This window comes from Hypomesus nipponensis, chromosome 3 (genome assembly GCF_054491055.1).
Source record: "Hypomesus nipponensis isolate SF chromosome 3, ASM5449105v1, whole genome shotgun sequence".
Lineage (NCBI taxonomy): Eukaryota > Metazoa > Chordata > Actinopteri > Osmeriformes > Osmeridae > Hypomesus > Hypomesus nipponensis.
In genome coordinates this window covers 5024625-5034996 of record NC_140363.1, presented here as the reverse complement: position 1 = coordinate 5034996, position 10372 = coordinate 5024625, and the positions used below count along the sequence as shown (strand labels likewise).

General features: G+C 45.1%; 1 protein-coding gene across 1 annotated transcript; it reads right to left on the bottom strand.

The window, feature by feature from the left end:
* Positions 1-2524: 2524 nt before the first annotated feature.
* tc2n (tandem C2 domains, nuclear) lies at positions 2525-9911 on the bottom strand. The gene is made up of 11 exons (XM_084684704.1): positions 9812-9911; positions 9481-9690; positions 9114-9248; positions 8809-8885; positions 7848-7923; positions 7207-7307; positions 6704-6820; positions 6097-6288; positions 4551-4665; positions 4049-4248; positions 2525-3701 (listed from the first exon to the last, which is right to left on the bottom strand). Exons 1-11 carry the CDS (start codon positions 9873-9875, stop codon positions 3597-3599), a joined length of 1392 nt encoding a protein of 463 aa, XP_084540830.1. The 5' UTR covers positions 9876-9911; the 3' UTR covers positions 2525-3596.
* Between the last annotated feature and the right edge of the window lie 461 nt (positions 9912-10372).

Below are 10372 nucleotides of genomic sequence, written 5' to 3'. Positions count from 1 at the left end.
TAATTCCTACCTGAACCACATATATCTTATGGGTGAGAATAAAAGCACATGTTACATGTCCTGTGTACAATCAGGCAGGAGGGAGGGCAGGCTTGTAAAGCAGTGGACAGGGTGTTGTACAATGGTAGCTTGATACATGATGACATTGTAACTTCAGCTTGAAACCTAAGAGGCCTCAACCAGCTAGTAATTCCAAAAATATTCCGTGCATGTTGCCTGTGAGTTTGAATGTGTGTGAGTATGTGTTTGCGTGTGTGTTTTGTTGGAGATATTGTGAGTTTTTCTTAAATTCCTCTCCCATAGCAACTCTTGTCTATTCAGTGTGTGTAGAATTCAGATCCTGGAGACGAGCTGGTGCGCTCCAGGAGGGCATACTGATCCTTATTTGATTGAAGACAGGAGAGAAGGAGAGAAGGAGGAGAGGAGAGAAGGAGAGAAGAAGAAGGAGAGAAGGAGGAGAGGAGAGAAGGAGAGAAGAAGAAGGAGAGAAGGAGGAGAGAAGGAAGATAGGAGAGGAGAGGAGAGAAGGAGGAGAGGAGAGATGGAGAGAAGGGTGCACATCAGCCTGTGGAACTTCAGTTAAGCTTAACGTTTTGGACGTCAATAATCATTGAGTCTTGATTGTTATACTTGAAATCTAAATAGATGTAAAATCACTAACTAACTACAGTCAAAGAGGAAGTTGATTGGCATGCCTGAATATTTAGAAAACATCTCATGGGGTAGACCGTAACTTGTTCGTACAGGAAGACCTCATCGTTCATGTGGAATGTGCATGACACGTTTGTTAGGTTGCCAATGTGATTTTACAAGATACAAGATCTATTCAACATAAGCAAAGGTAATAAATAGGTAATTGCAGAGGCACTCCTGGTTGGATGCCAGGTCTACTGCTATTGGGTTAGCCATGCGTGCGTTGAGATTAGAGTCATTGGATAAAGGTGTGTCAGGAACGGCCAGCAGGCTGACTAACCATTAACAAAGATCAAACACCAATTACGTAAATGCTTATTAGTGACCTATCACTCAGGATGTGGTGGACTTGTTGTGGCCAGGCTCACAAAGCATGTTTTGCTGTACTGCTGTTTCAGGCCTGACTTTTCCCTGTGTGTAGGCAGAGCATCCCTTCCTGGTGGGTCACATGTCCCCACTGTAACCACTCTGATTGGACTGTTTCGAAGATCAATATATTATATTTGTGTGAAATGTTGAGTGATGCTAAATTGTGCAAAAGACTTAGATGTTGCACACAGATACTGTATATTCAGTGTATCTAACTATGATAATTGCAGGAATCTCTGTCTGTCTCTCTGTGGCTCAATTATTTGGATGAGCAGTTTGCGAGAAAACATACAGAAGAATATAGCCGGGAATACAGCTTCCAATGGACACTGCACTTGCAATAGCCCCCAAACATTCAACAGTTATTTTCTGAGTCATTCCCATTCTCAGGACCCCCTGCCCTGCATGTTTTACATTAGGGTTGAGAATCTTTTGGTACCTCATAATTAGATTCAAATCGATTCTTGGAATCAACTTAAATCAAATTTTGAATCAATATATGCTTATATTTGATTCCAGTTTGCTGTTTAGTGTTACTTGTTTCTATTTGACTGTGATAGGCAGTTAAGTGTTGAAGAAAAAAATCCCACTGCATCAAAACCTTGAAATGTATTGTTTTTCTTGCAGTTTAGTAAAGTCATTGTTATAAAACAAATGCAATTGAATTTAAGCTGACTGCAACCATTTAAGATTGGACAGTGTTCTGTTATTATAATCAAGGCAGCCCTGAGACCAATAGAATAACTAGTTCGTACTTGAAACAAATTTTTTGTTGAAATTTGTGATTCGATGTGAATCGCTAGGAGATTTTTTTTTCCCCACCCCTATTTTACATGCTTCCCTCTTCCAACACACCTGATTCAAATGAATGAGTCATTATGAAGCTCAGCATAAGCCTAATAACAAGTGATGACTCATTCATTTCAATCAGGTGTGTTGGAAGAGGGAAGCATGAACATGCGGAGCAGAGGGTCCCTGAGGACTATGGTTGAAGACGACTGTCTTAGAGAAACTAGCTACAGGAAAATAAAGAATTTGACCCTAAACTAACTAGGAAACATACTACACTTTGTCACTGAACGTTTTAGTTCTCCCATAGCTATGAAATGAGGGCAACACAAGCGCCAGAGTCAAAGTTAGGTTTCCTCCTTAAATTGATGGGTGTCTGTCTGTAGAGAACAACCAAATCTTTACACAGGGGAATCAATCAGAGATTTCATCTCCAGCAGAACCAATTCATAGTTAAACAACAAGGCAAACCAATCAGTGGCTGGTGGATTGGATTTAGGTCAAAGTTGTTTTTTCTCGAGTGCTGAAGATGGTTCAAACAATCATCTTTCGGATAATAGATAAAAGTGTTTATAGCAACCGACCTACTTCACATGTTGGACAGGGCCTTGTCATGTATAAACCGAACACACCTGTCCACACCATACACTCTGATCACCATGAGAAGCTACTTTATTGCATGCAATAAGGTTATACATTAAAGATAAATAATCTTAAGAAAATAAATATTTGAAACTATAACACATTTTATAAGCTTTGATACACAACTGTGTACAATACAAGAAAGGCCTTGTACAATATCCGATGACATCATAGTATTGTAGGTTAATGCTATGTATAGTGTAGAACAGGAAAGAAGGCAGTACAGGATATAAATACAGTCAACTCGACATAGGTACATTTGGTACAGTCAGTAAATAGCACACTTCAAAACATCAAAACAACTCTTGTTTTGATGCTGCTAACCACTGAATTATTGTCCAACATTACAGGTCTCTATATATACAACACACACACACTCACAACAAACATTCACAGCACACATCAATATCCTTATCTACAATACGCTACAAACTGTAAAATCCTAACTCACTCTCATTCATAGAATGTCCAGTGCCTCTCACGCTGTATGACACAAAGCCTCTGTGAGCATGCTAGCTCCATGCTAGCTGTAGAGCTCACTGGGCCAGAAGTCTAGGTGCTGTGGCGTGCAGGTTCAGGTTTCGGGGGGCAACAGTAGCAACCCTACTAACGTCAGGTGTTAGAGAAATTAAGGATGTAACCTTTTCTACTGCATACATATACTGGTGTTTAGCATTCCTTGCGTGAACCCTCCAAATAAACTCTAGACACACTAGGCTTACATAAACACACTGACCCTTACATACTTCGGATGTCATAAACGCTGACCGTTATCTGTACTTAGTATGCCATCTGGTTAGCCTGGTAGGGTCAGGTCAGGACTTCACCCTGGAAAGTTCCACTCCAAGACAAACACAACATACACACATACACACATACAACACACACATGTGCAAGACCTTTAGGATAAGAAGGAGTTCTTCAGACTCCAGACCTCAGACAACTTTGTACCGCAATCAAACTTGTCTCCTTGCTGGCAAAAATAAATAACTAACTTTGACTTTCTTGGAACCCAACAACTCTGTGCCCTTCTTTTCAAAGACTGACTTAACACAGGACACCAGGGATTACTCCATAGCTGAGGCGGAGCCTGGCTGGGGGTCTCAGCTGAGCCGGTGCCAGGCTGACACCACCTTCTCAGGGTGGCTCATGCTGTCCCTCCACTGTTCTGCTGCTGTCTGGGTGGAGCTGTCATACCCCAACTCAACCTGACCAGAGAGGAGGAGAGGAGGGGAGGGGAGAGAGGAACGTTATCGCACTGATTCTTACCTGTTTTCAGTCAGGCCCCACTTTCAAATGGAAAAAAATTACGAGATTTCCCACTTGGGGAACTCAGTCAGTTCGAGGATGTGCATTGGGTAACGTATTACTGTATGTTACAATCCTGTGTCCTGTTACAGGTGGCACAAACACACACCTACAGTTAGGTTTAGCTCAGTGGAACAGCATTTTACTACAAACATAGAGGTTGCTGGATCAAATCTCCCCATGTACGTCACTTGGGCTAAAAGCATCTACTGACTTGTTATGTGAATGTCATCACGATCCCCCTCACCTGTCCAAGCAGGCGTTTCCTCCGCACGGAGCTACGGCTGCAGACCTTGATGCTCAGCAGGGAGCCCTGGTCCAGGACGGCCAGGGGGAAGTGGAATGCCTCGGCCCACTCACACTGCCCCCCTGTGGAGCGCAGCATCGGAGTCTTCTTCTTCATCAGGACCCTGCCCAGCTGCAGCAGCTCCACCTTCACAAAGAACCCTACAGCATACGGCACAAACAAAAGGAAACTGGTGGTTACCAAATGAGTAACTGTTGTTTTGGATTAAAGCATCTGGCAAATTCATATATTGTGTTATAGTTGTGAGGGTGGTTTACTTTAGATAGCCAGGGTCAACTAAAATTACACCTGGGTTAAAGGATGAATTAAAATTACACCTGGGTTAACAGTGAATTAACCTCAAATATCTGGCAGCGACCCGTGCAATGAAGCCATTGATATCAATACTCTGAGAGACGACTGTGAAGCGAATCAAACAGTCAGCGGTTCCTGTTCCACCTACCCTGGCTGAGAGGAGTCGAGGAGGCGGGAAGGTTCTGGGCAGACAGGATGTGGAGCTGCAGGCGTCCGCTGACGGGTTGGAAGCAGGTGGCCAGGTGGAGCTCGCAGTGGCACACCTGGACGGGTGGGGCAGAAACCACTGTCAGACAACACAGCTGACAACATCTACGCCTCGCCACTGATAGATGCTGTTCCTGCACCAGCCCACTGGTGGCATCTTATGTACTTAGAAACTCTGTTGACCTATTGCTTCAGCAAGCTCATCCCTGTGTGCTTTAAGTTGTTTCCGAGGCCTTAATGAGCCATCTGTTGGATGATAGGAATGCAAGAAAAGATTGTTTGATGAGTGTGCTTACTGGAAGCTAGGACTTTCCGCATACTTTCTGCAGCTCAACTTCTACACCACCTCATTCTGTGGTTCAGGGTTCAAAGCTACTATCACCACTAAAACTATTCTTAGTGGAGTCTCCTGAGGGTTTTCTTCTTGATACTTTAAATGTTATACTACAGAACCCAAAACATCTATGGAGACTTAGTTTATGAGACCTCTATTGCATATTCAAATTGAAGCAGTACTTCTCTTTCTTTACCACCACCCCCCCCTCTCTCTCTCTCTCTCTCTCTCTCTCTCTCTCTCTCTCTCTCTCTCTCTGTTCACAAATGTACAGTTACAGTCAAGCCCATTATCAACAAAACCCCCCTGTTTCCCATTTGAGTCATTTTGAGGTTTGACCTACTTTCCAGATCTAACATTTCCAGGATCCACAGCCTGAGATTCTGTCTCCGTCCAATAAACATTTCCTCTCAAATTGATGGTCAATTTTAATTTTCTATTTTACCTCTTCCGCTTACGCAACCACAGAGAAGCTGGGGAAATTTCAATATTGACAGTGCGGTTGCCAGACAGAGGCCATATATCAGAGGAGAAAGCACATTTTTACGAGGCGTGCGCAGGCCTTCTCTGCTCTCACATTCAGCTCTGCAAGCAGAGAACTGATAAAGACTCATTATGAGAAGAACAACACATGGGCAGCGACAAGCAAGGAGGGTTAGCCAGGCTGGAATATCAGGCTGGGATTTTCCCACACTGCTGGCATTTCCTTATGGTCGGACCTCGAGAGCGAGATAACTTGAGCCTAAAATGATCATACTTTCACAAGGGCTTCGGTTTTTTATTGGTGTTGTATGACTGGAACAATGGCCAAGGTGACTGAACTCTCCTCTCTTTTAAACAAATATGCAGGTCTTAAGCAGCTTGTTTGCACAAAGAAATGAGTAATCAAGGGTACGTCAAGGCATTCGCAGGTTTGTTTGGGCGGTCAGACGGAGAGAATGGCCAGAGGAAGGAATGAGACTTTATATTGTTGACACTTCCCAAGTATGAGAGAGAAAGAGAAGAGAGAGAGGAGAGAGAGAGAAAGAAAATAGATAGACATAGAGAGAGAGACAGTACTGGGACATCTCAGGAGGTCTTTCAGGGGTTCTGAGGAGAGAGACAGAGCAGAGGGGAGAGAGGAGAGGAGGGAGAGGGAGAGAAGGACACCTACGGAGGTCTTGGAGGGGGGACTGAGGTGCAGCCAGTGCTGGGTCTCCTCTGGGCCCAGCTGGCGGAGAGAGAGGACGCCCTCGGCCACGGTGCGTTTCCTGGGCTGCTGCGTCTGCAGGCGCAGGACCAGAGCACTGCAGCGGAGAGGCTGCAGACGCACGGAGAACACAAAGGTCTCCATGAAGACCGGCTCCTGGGGGGGAGGAAGGCGGGGGGGGGGGGGGGATAGATGTGGAAGATGACGTGTGTGATTTCAATGTCAGAGTTGTTGTTTACATAGCAACTGAGGATCCTAACAGTTTCAGAAGTAAGACGAGTTAAAGATTTCTCATTCGACGGTGTGGCTAAATCCATAGTTGCAATCAATGCCTTTTGTGACTCATCAATCTCATCTTAGAATCGTACATCTCAATCTAAAGTCTCTCAGACGCAGCCGGTCCATTACCATGCTAGTCGGAAATGAGTGAGGATCACCGGACTACAAAACCCAGGGAGAGACGAGGCCAGCTCCAGCCCAGACAGAATCACCCCCCCCTGGGCTCATCTAGCCAACAGAGGGCCTCTCTCTGGGTGAATACAACAGAACTCCTGGTGGGGCCTCGTGTTACCTGGGAGACCTCCTTCACGGAGCTCTTAAACTGGATGGGCTTGGCCATGGTGATGATGCCCTTGACTCCGACCCTCTGCTGCTCACTGCTGTCCAGAGGAATGCTCAGGTCTGAACACTGGGAACACAAGAGAACACATGCTGCAGGGTCCACCAGTCTGAGAGTCACAGGCCTAAATCCCCAACTGTATGTTGCTTTGTATGAAAGTGTGCGCTCGATGAATCCCTTTTTACATTACATTACTTTATTTATCATGACATATAATCACAGGATGTTGTTGGTAAAAGTTTAACCACTGAGGTAAATCTCTGTTCTGAGGATGGTTCTGAGAATTCCTGACAGGAAAACGTTATCATTCCTCGTGGGTCAGTGTGCCAAACTTAAAAGAGCAAGAGTAGCAGGGTTCTGGTAGCACAGAAGGCCCATTCAGGAGGAGGACCAGAGAACACAATGGCGGCGTTTGTCCCAGTACAAGCTCCCCTCTGCTGAACTTGTAACCGTACCTGCACTAGAGTGATCCACACCTGCTCCAGGGCTTCCTGGTAACTCACACGGACGCACACCTTCCCCAGCTCTCTCTCCTCCCCAGACAGGCTCACAGACTCTGGGGGGAAAGGGTTTCGATTAGGTTTCTAAACATCATTTCAACATTATTTTTTGACAGATTATTTGTTGGAATGCAGGATGGATACAGACCAGTCAATAATGGATAGAATGTTTTTTTTTGTTTTTTTTTATCGTGAAAAACAAGTTAATGGTTCTTTGTTTGGAGTGTTATCTACATTTAAATGCTGGACTGCAGGGAAAACATTTGGAAGTAATTACTCCCGGGGCCCTTTCACTGTTGCACAATGCAGAACAACCCCAATCTGGCTCTGTGGACCAGACCAGGGAGGTCTGGGGGGGACAGGAGGGGGGGGGGGTGCAGGGGGGTAGGTCTACCAAAGGGGGACTGGAGGGGGGCGGGCGGTCTGGGGGGTAGGAGGTGAAGGGGACTGGGGGAAGGAAGCAGAACTGGTGGAGTGAAGAGAAAGGGACTGGGAGAGATTTGAAAGTTTGTTTTTTAAGTTTTACTCATTCAAAATACTGTAGAAAAGTGGTATTTTTGATGATATGTGAGGGACATGTTTTTATGGCTAGTTACCAAGGCTACGGCTGCTCTCGATGGAATCCTTCATGGACGACGTACTGCTCTGGACACTGGACACTGAGTCACCACGCTGTAGACACACACACACAAAAAGTAATACACACAGAAAGACAGACACGCAGAGAGAACCACACACACACACCCTGTGAGACATCCGACAGAGCTGTAGCCATTCTTCATGTGAGAGAGAGAGAGAGAGAGAGAGAGAGAGAGAGAGAGAGAGAGAGAGAGAGAGAGAGAGAGAGAGAGAGAGAGAGAGAGAGAGAGAGAGAGAGAGAGAGAGGTGAAGCTCTCTCTTTTCAATGCAATCTCTATGTACGACTGCATTTGACTGCTTGACAGTTTTCAAAATGGCCACAGGGTGGATTTTACTGCGAATACGGACATAAAACTTTTTTTTTTAAATCTACTTTGTTAGTACCAATGCATTTGACCAGAACACACGTTTCATAACTCCTGCACAGTAGCCTTTATGTACGTGGCACAACAATTTGGAGCACGCCCACCCTGTCCAGACAGATCCCTACAACTACACAACAGTGCAAACCATGTGTCAGACTGCTATTGGACATAACACAAGACCGTCCCAGAGGTCAGAGGTCCAGTGAGAATACCTACCGAACAGTCACATTAATTTATCAAGTGTTGATAACAATAAGGATTCAATATTATGTAACAAAAACAGCTACGGATACCCCGCCTAGCTCAGCCCAAACACAGGCCATTGTAAAATCTTCAACACTAAACTGATTGATGACCACTTGATTTAACACAACCAACAAAAGGTTTTTCCACTCCTTCACGCACCTCAGAGGGTGGTGAACATAGCAACGAGTGACGCACAGTGACTGAGACGGCACCTAGACAACCAGGTGTTTGAGTGAGAGGGCAGGTTTCTGCTTCATCAAGGTTGGGCAGCAGAGGGGATCTTGGAGGAGACGACTAACATTCTCACCTGTATCTGACCAGGAGAGTTGGTCAGGTCAAACATGGAACTGCTAAGTCTCTGTCGACCATTTTTCAGGTCCCAGCCTGTGTGGGAAAACATACGTTTTCAGCTATCACACAGTTAAAACACAGCTAGTCATAATACGGCTATTACACAGATATTACGTCTGAGGATAGCTTATTGAAGGACTTTTTGGAGGGTATTGGGGTGATAATGGGTATCATTGGGATGATACCCATTAAAAACGTTTTTTTAAGTTGTAAAAAAAATACTCATTTGTCAATCAACACCCAATAGGATTTACCATATACCTGAAGCGTGGGGGTTTGAGGTCCGGTCTCTAGCAGTCCCTCGGCGGCCGGCCCCGGGGGAGTCAGGGTTGTAGACGATGTGACTGGAGGCCGACAGCTCGGCCTTCCTCTCTGCATACGTGGTCCTGGCTGTACCTGCACAGCAATCACATCAGCACACGTTAAACTAACGAGCGCTCTTCTCTTTGCAGGTGTAACATTTCTTTTGGCAGTTTTGGCGTGTTACATAACCTACTTAAAAACATAAGTCTACGTCAAGATACATTTTTTTTAAAGTGCGTCCTCCCAAAAGTTCCAGAATATAAGAATTAAACATGATCTTAAAATGTGAAAGAGATGATTGATGGAACCATAAAGACGTATTTACCCTCTAGCCCCTCGTTGTAGTTGGGGTAGCGTGAGCCTTGGGGTTGGACGTAGGAAGGCTTGAAGGTGGGGAGCACGAAGGGAACGTCTTTACCATCTTGAGGCAGTTTGGACAGGAGGTAGTCCTCGGAGACCCCGACTCCTTTCCGTGGACCACCGTAGGGTTCCCCCGCTGCCACAGCCCGTGATGTCGGCATCCTCACTGTGATCTCTTCAAATGGGGGGGGGGGGGGGGGGGGGGGGGGGGAATCCATGCCACAGCATTAATAAACTCAATCTGCAAATGTGTAGTTTCTCTGGTAATCCTTTGAGAATGTAATTGAATAATTCACCTTGGGTCTCTTTCTCCTTGCCTAAAAAGCTCTTGCAGCAGTTTTTGATGCATTCCAGCGCCATGCTGAGGAATATCGAGATGAGGGTTGGAAGATAAAAGCGATTCTCAACAGTCAACTGTTGAATTTAAGGAAAACATGACAACATTGTTGTGATAATAAAAACAATCTGGCTATGGTCCTTCAGATAAAATGATTATTCTTTGAAAACGACTAAATCATATGACCAAGTGTCTCGGCAACTTGAGTGTTCAGTCAAGTGCATGTTCTTAAGAATAGGCTATACTAAGTGTATAGACTTTAAGTTATCTTAGAAACTATAATTTAAACGTTACATGGCCCATCAAATAACCCATTCAAGTATTACATACCTGCGAGCTTTCCCGTCTTGGAAGAAGCTAAACAGGTCAAACAGGGACCGTGTATCAAAGCGCTTATTCCAGTTACGCGCCTCTACTAACACTGGGTTGTCCGTCTTAGTGCCCGTAGGTATCGAGGCATATCTGAAGTGTGTTCTAATGTCGCTCTCTCACTCTCTCTTTCTGTTTGCTTACTCAGAGG